Source organism: Plectropomus leopardus, chromosome 4 (genome assembly GCF_008729295.1).
Source record: "Plectropomus leopardus isolate mb chromosome 4, YSFRI_Pleo_2.0, whole genome shotgun sequence".
Taxonomy (NCBI): domain Eukaryota; kingdom Metazoa; phylum Chordata; class Actinopteri; order Perciformes; family Serranidae; genus Plectropomus; species Plectropomus leopardus.
The window spans coordinates 8,958,293-8,971,689 of record NC_056466.1 but is presented as its reverse complement, the minus strand read 5'-3'; the positions used below and the strand labels follow the sequence as shown (position 1 = coordinate 8,971,689).

Here is a 13,397-nt window from a genome sequence, read left to right as displayed (position 1 = left end):
ATGAAACAGCAATTTGGATAAAGTTTCCCTGCACTTTAGCTGTCGTCAGATCAGTTTCTATTTCTGTAACCAGCCTCAGAAAACAGGAAGTAAATAGCAGCGGGCTCACGACCAAAGTGACTGTGTGGATTAGAAAAAATAATAACCACAGCCACGGGGATTCTTTGGTAGTTTCCCAGCTCAGCTGCAGCGCTGACTTTTTACCTCTCTCTGACTCCTCATTGGTTTTCTCCTCCTCCACACCCAGGTCTCCTATGAGCTGTCTTCCTCTCCTGTTTGACCAGAGGGACGGGTTGGGTGCCGGAGTCAGAGCCCGTCCTGAGAACGTCCCTCCAGCCAGCTCCCACATCGAGCTGCTGCTGGAGAAACACGGGAATGGAGAGATGGGAGTCAACAGTGAGTGAGACTGAAAAAACAAGGACACCATTAGTCCCCATAAGGTTTCAAGATAAAACCAAGGGTTACTGCACGATTTTTTTTTTTGTGAAATACCACATACTCATACCTCAGAACACTTCCTAAAAATCTTTTAAATGAAACAATCTGTGAAAGAGAAGTCACCTTTTGGTTGAACTGCTCGCAGCTAGTGATCACGCCAAGCTTGGATGAAGAGTAACACGTAGCTTCATTTCAATCAAATCAATCAATCAGATTTTATTTAGACAGCACCTTTTAAACAAATCAAATGCAAATCAAAGTGATTTACTGTTTGATTGATTGACGACATGAAATAAGCAAAAATCGATCTTGAAAAATAGAAAAAGTAAAAACCACAAACTTGTGATGGCAGGACACTACATAAAAGCCAGATTAAAACGTTTTTTGGTTTATGTTTAAAAGTATCAGCATTTTCAAGAGCAACAGCAAAGTTTGAACAGGCACCCAACCAAAAATAATGTTTATAAATGTACGAGTAGAAAAGTGTGATACACAGTGCTTGGCTGAGTCTTTATTATTATTATCTATTATTCTTAATACTTCAAATTAATCTTCAGGTTCCCAGCTTTCAGATGATGTATAATACCACTGTTATATGGCATTTGCTGTTGACCTGCTGTCTCTCCCTAAAGATCTTCTATCTACCTAAAAAAAAGATAAAAATGGGTTTGTGGCAGTTAGAGGGAGAGTGGAAGGGGTTAAGGGTTTATAAGCCAAAGCAGTTGGAAACCACTGCAGTACACAGTACAAAATACTATTTGTAAAGTGCACATGATTCTGTTTACCTGCACTCTGCAGTCGCTCAGTGAGAACATGACCTGGTACTATTTAGAGATGACGAATGTGCCTGTGGACGCTGTTAGGAACAAAAAATAGCACAGCAAGAGACAGCATGCTGCGACAATATTAAAAGCAGCTCTAACAGCTTTGTTTTTTGTGTTCCTTCTCTATATTTAATTTCTCTTGTGCTCTTTCCTCAACCAGGCTGCTCTGACTCACTTTTGCTCATACTTCTTTGAGCTCTCTTCTTCTACTGTTTCTACCATTGCCTTTCTGTTGCCTTATTGTCTCTTAATCTCACCTTTCTTTCCTCCCCAGCCCGCGAGATATCGCTTTGTTTTTTCATTTTTACACATCATAGCGTCCTGCCCTCTGTAAATGGAACAGCCCCATGTTCCCTCCACCTTAAATATGTTTCTGTGTGCTCCGGGGAGAGTTCACTTTGGACTAATGAGTGTTTCTGCTGTTGCAGAAATGAGAGAGAAGTGTGTTTGTTCTCCCGGTCTGTGATGCAGGGCACGCTGCACGGACAGCTCCATAGAAAATCAATTAGAAAGCTTTCAGAGGATGGGCTTGAATTGCTCGTTCAGACCTGATGGCACTGTTGTAAAATAACACCAGATATAAAAAATAAGTCCAGGAAACACCAGTTAACATCAACACTGTATTATTATTATTTTTTTATTAGTGAGTGCAAAAGGGCAGAAACAGGATACTGATACACAACACATAAAAGGAGGTAGACAGAGACGGACATTTAGACAAGACTGGACAAAATGGGACAAAAAAGGACAAATGAACAAAAGGCAACAGCAAACATACAAAGAAATGATCAGGCACGGTGGTATTCTTACTGTTGATATGCAAACCAGTTATTTTACTATACTATGTGTGGTTATTAAGGTCATTTGTTTATATGTGTTTATGTGCATACGTGTCAGCAGCTGAGAGAGAAAAGAGAACATGGACTGAATAAATAATATTTAGGGGAAAATATAGGGTATGAAAAATGATAAGAGGGATATATATATATGATTATATACAAAATATTGCATATATAATGGTGAATATGATAAAAAATAAAAATGATTAAAAAAAAAATAAAAAAATAGAAATAATCAAATTTAAGAGTAACAGTGTTTAATTACTACTATTATCATTATTATTATTACTTTTTTGAAAAACTTTTATTTTTCCTATTCATTTTATTTTTATTTTTTTTATTTTATTTTATTATTATTCAATACAAGATTCTTTATTTCTGATAAAGTCTAACTGCTCAGTTGTACAGATATGACAATCTTTTTTGGAAAGATGTGTTTGAATTACAAATTTCAGGAACATTTTAGTTAGGACACGTGTAGTTCAGCTTATTTGAACACTTCCTCTCTGCATCACTTTTCACCACAAACACAGTCAAATAATAGAAACAGACCTCCACTGAAACACTCTTTCAGTGCGATGACATGTCTGTCCTCCGTGTCTCTTGTAGTTGTGGAGATGCTCCAGTCGCTCCACTCCCTGCAGCAGGAGAACCAGCGCCTCCAGGACCAGATCCTCAGCCTTACGGCCAAGAAGGAGCGGCTGCAGCTGCTCAACACGGAGCTGGCCGTGTCTTTCCCTCCGCACGTTCATTCCGCCCACGGCTCCATGCACACCTCTGCCCAGATCAACTTCCTCTCATCCTCCCAAGGTCAGATTTCGTATCTTCTCCACTGACTTTAATATCAAAACAAAAAAGGACACACTATTATCACGAAGTATGCTCCCCATCTACTTTTCAAGTTCTCGTGCAATGATCGTGCATCTGCTGTTTTAGCCCCAACCCTCCGGAACAATCTTCCCCAGTCCATCAGATTTGCTGAATTCTTGTTTGAAGCGTTTTACTAAAATCCCACTTATATAGTCAAGCCTTTCTATAGAGAAACTACATGTGTTATGTGTTTGTTTGTTTGTTCTTGGCTTGTCCATCTCTCATTGTGCTGTGCTCTGTGTTGTCATTTATTTGTACTTGGTTTAGTCACTTACTTTTGTTGTGTGTGTGAGTGTGTGTGTGTGTGTGTGAGAGAAGCATTTTGTAGCTGTGTGTTTTAATCGTCGAGACAGCCCCCAGCGGCTAAAAAAAGCTACCATTCTAAAATGTTGAATAACCTTTGAACCCCTAATCTGATCGATATCTCTGGGTCTTTAAGGGTTAAAAAGAGCTATATAAATAAAGCTTGACTTACTTAGTTACTTATTCCTCGACTCATAACAGTCCGCCTGCATTTTGACATTGATATTGTTGTGTTGTCAGGTCAGTTGTAATTCCTTATAATGAAGTCATTAGATGAGATCAACAATCGTCTCCATCTCAACTGCACTGTTAGTCACATCTTTTTCTACAGAATAACTCAGTGTAAACTCAGAGTCGTTACAGCTTGCACCGAAAATTAGCACCTGTTCTCTGGTTTTGTTATATAAGGCAATATCGCTCAGCGCCACGAATCAATGCAGCAGATTTCCCCCAAATACATAACGTTTTGTTTTGTTTTGTTTTGTTTTGTTTTGTTTTGTTTTGTTTTGTTTTGGGGCATTTTTGCCTTTATTAGATAGGATAGACAATTGATAGCTTGAAAGGGGAGAGAAAGCGGATGACATGCAGCAAAGGGCCGCGAGCTGGAATCGAACCCGTGGCCGCTGCAGCAAGGACACTGCCTTCATTTATGGGGCGACTGCTGAAGTGCCATAACATGTTTTACGTGTAAAAACGCAGGTCATTTTGACAATGGCCTCGCACAGAGATCATAATACAAACAGAACATGAAATAACTTATTGGTATGAAAATGCTAAACGTGGGGCAATTTATTATCAATAATTTAAGAAAAACAAACATGGTGTTTAGTGTAAATCTTTGTAGTTTTCACCTTGTGTTTGTGCCTCTCTTTTCCTTAGACCCCCTGAGCACCAATAAGAGTCCCCTGTCCAAAAGCTGCTTCCTGAATGACACCTCCTTTGTTACCTCGTCTGAGGTGAGAACCTGTAGATCCTGTCTTACCTAAAGGCCGTGACACACCAAGCTGACATCAGAGAACTAGCAGCGACCAAAGCGCCCTGCTGTGTCGCCCTCATGGTTTGGCTTTGGTTTTGGTTTTGGCTTAAAGGTTGCACAGGAACACACCAAACTGATGGGCAACAAGCTTGTATGTTCTGTGTTTGCGTGAGAGGAAATACCCCTCCCTATCAGCAGATGAGGTCGTCTGTAATCATCATTCAAAACAGGAAGTCAGACTGTCGCCATGATGCTATTTAGCCAGTTAGCACATTAAACACAACAATATAATGTTGAAAGAACAAAGCATGTTTACCGTGCGCCAGTGAACAAAAAGACAACCACCCAAAAAAGAAGAAGTAAAACACTCTTGCCTCATAGAAAAAAAATTTCAACCTCGGTCCCTCTTGACTTTAGCTCTTTGTTTACATTTTTCTCTTCTGTTCCTCTTCTCGTGCGCTGAGGTAAATAACCAATCAGAGTGATTTCATTCACTGACAGCTGCCACCGCCAATTCAACGTGCTGAATCAGTTGATAAAAAGTTTACGGTGCGGGATACACCACGGTGAGGGGCCGCAGCCGCTCACCGTCGGCCCAACGTGGGCAGATGGACGACCATTGTCTTGGTGTGGCACGGCCTTCATACAGTATTAGCGAGCACATTCCTGCCTTTTAAACGTCTTTGTAAAAGTGTTGTTAGAAAACTGGAACTTCTAACATTGATATAGTACCTTAGAAATATCAATATATGATACCGTTTTCAATATTATGGGGGAAAATTAATATTGAGGGCTTACCAATTAGATTTATTAATCAATGGTAAGTATAACAAGGCTATAACATGACAACGATGACTTTTCTGTTCTTGGTTAGCTGCAGAGAACAGCAGAATGACTGTAGTAAACATTAACAATAAGAGAGCGAGGAATTACCGCTTTAACCGATGTGAGTGTTGAAACTGTTTCAAATAATCATTCAGTATGTACTGATGAATCTATATTTTTCACAACACTTTTATAACAAGAAATGTGCAGGTTAAACCATCAACATTGTAAACTGAGGTGCAGAGTTTGTTTATTAAGATCTCCATTGACTTCTGTGTTAAACAGTATCTACTCTTCCTGAGGTCTCCACTATTTTCATTAAAATTATTTCACTTCTCAAATTACATAAATACAGATCTATAACATTCATAAACACAGTTACAACATCAGTGCAACACACGGCAATTAACACAAACTCAAAAACTGTCTGATACATACAGTAGCTCTACATAATGATTTATCTCATCAATAGATGATAAAATAAAGTACCTGGAAATCGATGAAATCACAAGAAAAACTAGACAGATAGCCGAAAATCCATTTCATACCATACACATTAAACGTTTATATCATATATATTCATCTACACTATTCCTGGTGTAAATAACTATAATCTAAACCTTTTGTGAAATCATATCACATTATTTTTAGAAATGGAAAAACTAACTTGATAACGCACTGTCCTCTGTGTTAAAACAGTTCCACAGGGAGGCAACAGAAATCGACTCTCTGACGACTGTCGAGTTGAGTAATGTCCGAAAAAAATGGCAGTTGATCAAGTACTTCCTGAGTTTAAGTTGTGATGATATTTCTAATAAAACTCACTAAAGAATAACGCAACCACTTGTTATCCATTAGACTTGCTTTTGTTCTGGTGACGTGCAAAGTCAATGAGTGCACAACAAAAACAAGCTAAATGGCTAAAAGGATTTTTTGTGTCTTTGTTGTAGGAGCTCCACTCTGGTAGTCCGTCCCGCAGTAGCTCCTCCCTCTCTTTCCAGAGCACTCCTCCTCCTCAGCAGAGCCCCGCCTCCTTCGGCCAGCCCCTGCTGAACGGCCTGAGTCGCGGTTTGGGCGACGGCTTGGGGACCATCAGTCAGGCTGGCAGCTCGTCTTTGCCCGTGGTGGGCGGGCTCATGTCGTCCCTCGCAGGAAGTCCTCAGCTGAATATGAACGGCGTGCTGGGCAGCCTGAACGGTGTGATTCAGTCTCCTGTGCAGAACGCTCCTCAGCCCACGCTCCCCGCTCTGCGCCCGCAGCCTCCACCTCTCAACCCCCAGGCACTGGCACAGGGCTTTCAGCTTCCCAAGAGTGTGAGCCCGTACGTACCCAGTCTGTCTTTAAATCAGCCTCTTCAGATGAATCGTTGTTTTGTTTAAAGATGTTGACATTATGCCAGGCGGCTGACAGATATTACATCAACCAGGGACGAGCCTTTAATTGTGTGGACTGATCAGACTGCGTGCTGCGTTTTCGGGTGTGTAACGTGACCCTGTGTCGCTGCTTGTGTCTCAGGTCGTCTCTCCTGTCAGAACAACAGAAGCAGCATCAGCAGCAGCAGCAGCAGCTCCAGCAGTTCCTCACCTCACAGAACTTCACTCCGGTAATGACACACTTTCTTTGACCTTTTCTCACTGGTGTTTTCGATATGTACAGTACTGTGCAAAAATCTTAGGCCACCATAGATGTTTTGTTTTAGAAAAGTTAAAGGAGGACATAATATATACATTTATTGCTTAGTCTCTTTATGAAGATACAAAGAAAAAGTTTTAAAACAGCAAGAAAGTCAAAACAAAATGGCTTTTTTTGACTGAAGTCAATATTTAGTGTGAAACATAACAAACCATAACAAAAGGTAGCTCAAACAATCAATACTGAGCTTTGGTTATGTCTTGAATGCTACCAGGTGTAAATACACCACAAGATTAGTACTGGAAATCTCATATTGCCTAAGCGAGTTCAAAACATGCTGAGTGGAAATGGAGGTCACAGTAAATATTTGCATTATTATTATGAAATATTTGCATTTTTAATACTGTGTACTGGTTGTATTTTTGTAAACAGAATACTGAGAAATAAATATGTATGATCATTTTAAAGTTCAAAGTGGCCTAAGACTTTTGCACAGTACTGTACATTTTCTCTTTTTTTGTGATCAAATGTTTTTATTCACATCAAAGAAGAAACAATTGATAATAGTACACAGTGTCAGTGAGATATTATTATTATTATTACCCTCAAAATAGGACAAAACAACAAGTTTTCAGTTCACTTTAGTTTCCCAATTTGGCTTTAATTTTCTCAGCTGCCACATGCTAAGACATTACATTGTCTTGTTTTGCCTTGTTGATGTGAGCTGTGGATATTTAGGAATAAATAACATCGAGGAATGTAAGATGCTTAGTGTGTGAGGTGGCTTTTATCTTACTGCAAGTTTTTTTATTTTACCACTGTTAGGCCAGTAGTGTGAAATCTTAATCCTGGACACATTAATGTACATTTTCTCATAGAGTTGAGGGGATGACATTTTTTTGTAGGCCAATTCAGAAGCTAGCGTCACCCTGGAACAAAAAGTCTGGGATTTTTCCATCTGATTTTCTATTACTAATATAGAAAATCAGCGTTTATAGTGCTTACACATTTTCTTCAGCAAGACAATCTTCACAGTTTAACACCACGTTTTTTCACAGCTTAAATGCAGTCACTACAAGTAAAAAGCTAATGTAAGGCTGTAAATTAACACCACCACAGTCGCAAGACGTCAGCATCGCCATTACAATGAGGCATGAAGACATTCTGTAGTCTCATTTAGCCACTTTTTAGCAACCACCAAGCCACAGAATTCACAAGTGGAGTATTTACTGACGTATTTTATGTCCTAGAACAAATCATGAAAGTCTCTTGAACTTGTGTTAATCATAGACGTTATTTCAGGCATCTAACCAAAAACCTGGTGACTGTGAACTGGAAGATAAAAAATGCTAACTCATTTCCCACATTAGGACTCATTCCTGCACAAGAATCTGCAGTAACTTGTGACTAACTTGCCGCTGAGGTTATGAGTCACTTTGTGACCCATTTTCAACTACAGGAAACCAGCCACCATGACTATTTCGATTTGACTTGCAAACTGGTGAAAAACAGGTGGAGTATGGAACCAGTCGGACACCGTGGAGGTCTTGTAGCTGCAGAACTTTCCCTGGGTGAAGGAGGGGTTTTAGGGTTCATTTGTCACAGTGTTCTGATACTTTCAGTGAACTCATCATTTCCATTTTTCCAATGCAAATGTTGAAAGAAGAGAGAAGGGTACAAAAGTCCTGTGGAAAGTCGCATTTGTTTAGCTGCCCTCAGAGCAGAGCTTTGGGCCAGTCATTGGATGTCTCTCATTAACATGTTGAGGAGAAGAAACACTTGAAAAGCTGTTTTTAGTCCTTCAGATTCACAGTGATTTACAGCAGGTAACATCAAAACTGTCCACACAAATATGCACTTCTGTTACGTCATGTAAACAAACCACATAAAAATCAGCTGTGTGTTCAAAATCAGACTGGAGGTAACCCCGTGATTGTCCTACATTAGCACTTCTTAAAAATAACACCTACATTTTATATTATGATATTTACTGAAAATGGCATACAATATAGCCAAAAGCAAGTAGGTTGTTATGAGTGCTGGTCATTTACCAGAAACGTTCAGCTCCCTGGCGGATCTCCCTCCAGCCAGCTTACACTTCATGTTTTTGTAGTTAAATAAAGAATTGTCTTGATAAGTCCTTGTTTCAACTTAAATAATCTCTTCCTTGTTTATTGCGGAGCTTTCAAAGTGAGCGACAGGATTTAAACAAAACAGGTCATCCGACAAAACTTTAGCTGAAAGCATCACTTGCAGACAGCTTTAAATCCAAAATGTTGCCATAATGGTGCAGTTTTACTCTTGAGAGATGCTGTCATGTTTCGTATTACCACCTCAAAAAACGCATGAACTTTCTAGTAAACAAGCACAACGTGTGCCGCTCTTCCCCCTCGACTGAAAAGTGATCTCCTTTATGTTGCCATGTTTGGCTCACAGCCCGTCAAACACCCGTTTATAAACACAATATTATAAAATCAAGCTGTCATATTGCTTGTTACTAATACAATACCAGTTGGATTTAGCACCGTGATGGCACAGGACACAGACTTAGGCTGCTTTTTAATGTACCAGAACATGTCATAATAATCAATGTTGTTTCAGCCGGTTTGCATAAAATGAAACCAATTCAAGCTCGTGCACCAGAAATCGATCTAACTGCGGTATTCATGTTTAAGTTTGCGATGCAAAAATAGGAACTTATTTAAGTGTAGAAACTTTCCCAGTTCATGTGTTTCCTGAATGTCCCATAAACTGTCTGTTTCCTCCCCCTCCTCCAGGAGCAGCAGGTGATGGTGTGCCAAATGCTGCTGCAGCAGCAGAGACAGAGCGAGCTGCAGCGCCTCACGCTGACAGGAGCACTCACCTCCACCCCAAACTCGCCCATGATCGCCCAGTCACCCAACCTGCTGTCCTCAGCTACAGCCTCACCGCTGCAGGGCGGCCAGGGAGGCAGCCTCTTCGGCCTGCAGGACAATGCACTTCACAAGCCCGGGGTGAGTCACACTGCAGGGTTTCTCATTATGACTGTATATGTTTTAGAAAATTAAGCAAGGTACCCACAGTCATGGAAAACCAGGAAAAGTTGTGGAATTTCCCAATCTTATTTTCTCGGCTTGGAAAAGTCATGAAGGTAGTCTAAAATTTAATTTAAAGTTTTGGAAAAGTCATGAATTTTTTTTGTTTAGTGAATTTAATTGTTACAGTAGTCCTCTGTGGAAAACCTTCCTCATAATGTAACATAACAGCAAATTTATTTTCTGGCGTGTGTCGACCCAACGTTGCTTTCGTGTTGATTTGTGATACTTTCTCGACCGTCATGCATGTGTCTTCATTTTCTCCCCTACATGTGTGGACACTAATGAAATTGTGTTTGAATGAAGTTTTATTTTAATGGAAAACATCAAATGCTCAGCTGGGTTCAGCTGACCTCACTCTCCCCAGAATGACTACCTGGGTGAGATGATGGTACGTAAAGCAGTTTGAGCCTCCACTCTGGCAGAACTTTGAAAATTTAGCTTACTAGAGTCCAGCGACCTATTTTATTTTATTTTATCTTAATTTATTGATTATTTTATTTTAATGTCTTTATCCCCCTTTTTTCATTTTTTTCTCTGTTTTACTCAAACTTACGTCAGTCATTATTCTTATTATTCACTGGTATGTGTTGTTATGTGGTTGTGACATTTGTTATTAATTCTCTCTCCTCGGATGAGAAGGGCAGGGGGGTGGGGTTGGGTTGGTGCGAGTTCATTGTTGAAATAACTTGTAATGACTCTTAAAATAATGATAAAATATGTTCATAAAAAAAGAATTTAATATGTTTAAAATTAGCTCTGAAAAAAAATCGTATGGGTCCTTGAAAAGTCAGGGAAAACGTTTGTAATTTTGTCAATGAAAATGCGTGGGAACCCTGAATTAATAAACACCGCGTGGCTGTGTTTTCAGGCTGCAGGAGAGAAGGGCGGAGACAAGAACGGGTGACGTGTCTTGATTTCACAGGAGCAGCTCAAATGAAGATTCGGGGCGCCGCAGCCCCCTTGAAGAACTGAGGTCAACTTTCATGACTTTTGAACATCTTTCCTTCTCTGTCATCTTTATCTTACACCCTCTTTTATGAATGTATAACAGGATGGACTTTAACGTCAAGGTGAAGTTTTTGGTGTTTTGAAATTCTTTATATCAGAGGTTCTTCTCATAGGTTTTTGTGTAGGCAGCTTTCAGAGAGCATGGATACAGTGGTCTCTTCTTAAATTGCACTAATTTGTTAGCTAGACCAATGGGGCTGCTCATGAAGGCAGAGTTCCTGCTCATCCCTGCAGGCGCTGTACAGGCTTTCGGGTTGAAGCGTGAGCTCAAGGTCGGAGCGTCTCTCTCTTCTGACTTCTCAAGCACTGACCGTTCACGATTCCCCCGCCGTGGCTTGAACCAATTTCCATTCAGTCGGTGAGAATCACAGACGTCTGCCACTTCTCGCAACCTCAACTGTCTTCCTTGATATTTTGTCTTCCCTTTGTGTTCACCCCCACCCAGATTTCATCCAGATCTTCTATATGTTACGGCCTCTCACAGGCACTTATGATGTAAAGGATAAATATACTGTCATATCCGATGTGTGATTAGTGGCATTTCAACATTAAGCTAGTTATTACCTCAGATCTTTCCACCTATTTTCCATTGTTGAGATTTTGTGCTGACTCTTTACCGCAATAGCCTTCACTGGATATAAATGCCCACCAAAAATCTTGATGTTAACTCCAAGTTATTAACTCTTAATGTAAACGTTTAAAAAAAAATGGCACGGTACCCATGTGTCGAAAGGGGAGCCACGTCCACCAGAGACGTTGAGCAGCAGACTTTATCCCAGTTTCTAAAGACTTTTATATCCTTCCAGTTGCTATCGAGATTAAGCAGACAAAACCAAACATTTGGAAATTGTAAGTAAGAAATTGTTTTTCCTAAACAAGTGTGCACTTTGCATGTTAGTAACTAACAGAGCAAATTAGCCATCAACACCTTATAAAGGATGCTCGGTACTTATAGGCCACTAGGGACTGACAGGTTTTTTTGATTTTATGTGAGTATTTTGCACTCCTCCTCCTGAAGTGTCAGTTTTTTTATGTTCCTTTCATGCATAGATATTCCTTTCATGTTCACCAACTAGTCGTTCTTTTAGCAATACTGGATAGATAATGCCTTAATGATGCTAGATTTACAGAGAAAACCACAAGCCCAAAGGCTTAACTCTCTTGTCGTCTTTCTTTGATAGTGTTTTTTATCTGGGGTACAAGGAGGGTTAGTAAAGTGAAAGCACTCTTCCTAAACCCATTTATACTTTTGATAGCTGACTGATGATTTCAAGAGTTCAAATGTGTGAATAACCGTATAGTGGTAACTAAAGTGTCAAATCATTTTTCTATTGTAATTTTTGTGTTCAGATGCAATGTTCTTTAGTTGTTTGTGCTTCAGAGAACTGAGAAACAAGGACTTATTGAGTAAAGCCTGCACAGAGGTGTCACAGGAGACGGCCGAGGTAAACTAATATTAAACTATTATTAAAGTGCTGTCGCAACAGTGTGTGATACAGCGTGTTATCAGCTGCTGTCCACACTGAGAAAGGATGAATTGTTAGTGTTGTTAACTGCAGGGCCGTTTGAGTCCAGTCCCTGACTTAAGCAGATGTAGAGATAAGCTCGTCTTTCCTTTCACTCCACTTTATCATACGATGTCTCCGTTTTACTAACAAAGGCTCCTCGCAATGTAAGGGATTATTTTAATCACGTTTTCTCCTGTGTTCTTTAACAATATTGTCATTTTTTTAAAACTATTTTCTCACTTCTGTTTGCAATCTTGAACATGATTTCCCATACATGTGATATCTTGAGTGCTAGTTTATTTTGTTAGCAGCTAATGTAGACGTCAGAAAGGAACTCCAATCAGCTCACGAGTCTGTGATAAATACTGTAGCAATGACAGAAGGAGAATGTTGATTATGTTGATAAAGACATGAGCCAACGCATTGACATGACTCCAAGTGGGAGGTCTGCAATTTACCAAGTATGTCCTTAAGAGTCGCCTCTCAGCCGAGGCAAAGTCCAGACAGACGACCGTGTCCAAGAGATTGACTGAAGAGTGTTGCGAAGGATTTCTGAAGCGGTTTCTTTCTCATGTTGCACTGGGGCGCTTTGGGCCCAATTGTAAATCGTTTTTTAGTACCTTTTTCAATTTTGTTGGAATACGAGTTGTATACTTTAATATGTTTGTGTAAAAACACATTCATTCTTTTAAGCTTTGAAGTTTGGGTAACCAAGATAATCCATGTTCTGAATGTCGTACTGTGTATCTTTTATGTATTACAACATTTAAGCACCTAGCTCTGAATGAGGTTTGATGGAGAGCGAGTTACCTATTGGGATATGAATTGCATGAAATGCAGTGACGTCTCTCAAATGTGTTGCTAAATACCAAGTAATAACTATGCATAATTTTAAATGCATTGTTCCCTGAAGAAGAAAAAAGAAAGAAATTAAATGAAATGAGCACTGAATTTTAAAAAGGACAAGCATGTTGTCATTGTACAGTGTATTTGTTTGAGAGAATTGATCAAAACAAATTTGACAATATTCAGATTAAAAGCCCTGTAAAGTATTTTGATATTTTTGTGTGTAAAATTAAAAGGACGGATTAAGACAA

The 13,397-nt window shown here is 39.6% G+C and overlaps 1 protein-coding gene across 1 annotated transcript in view; it reads left to right on the top strand.

The window, feature by feature from the left end:
- Nucleotides 1-13,397, top strand: part of LOC121941874 (protein AF-17-like) — a 30,340-nt gene extending 16,943 nt beyond the window's left edge. Inside the window, exons 14-20 of the mRNA XM_042484799.1 lie at nucleotides 248-396; nucleotides 2,711-2,911; nucleotides 4,154-4,230; nucleotides 6,026-6,396; nucleotides 6,591-6,678; nucleotides 9,485-9,700; nucleotides 10,653-13,397. Of these exons, the coding sequence (XP_042340733.1) occupies nucleotides 248-396; nucleotides 2,711-2,911; nucleotides 4,154-4,230; nucleotides 6,026-6,396; nucleotides 6,591-6,678; nucleotides 9,485-9,700; nucleotides 10,653-10,688 (1,138 nt within the window). The 3' untranslated portion in view covers nucleotides 10,689-13,397. The remainder of the gene's footprint in view (nucleotides 1-247; nucleotides 397-2,710; nucleotides 2,912-4,153; nucleotides 4,231-6,025; nucleotides 6,397-6,590; nucleotides 6,679-9,484; nucleotides 9,701-10,652) is intronic.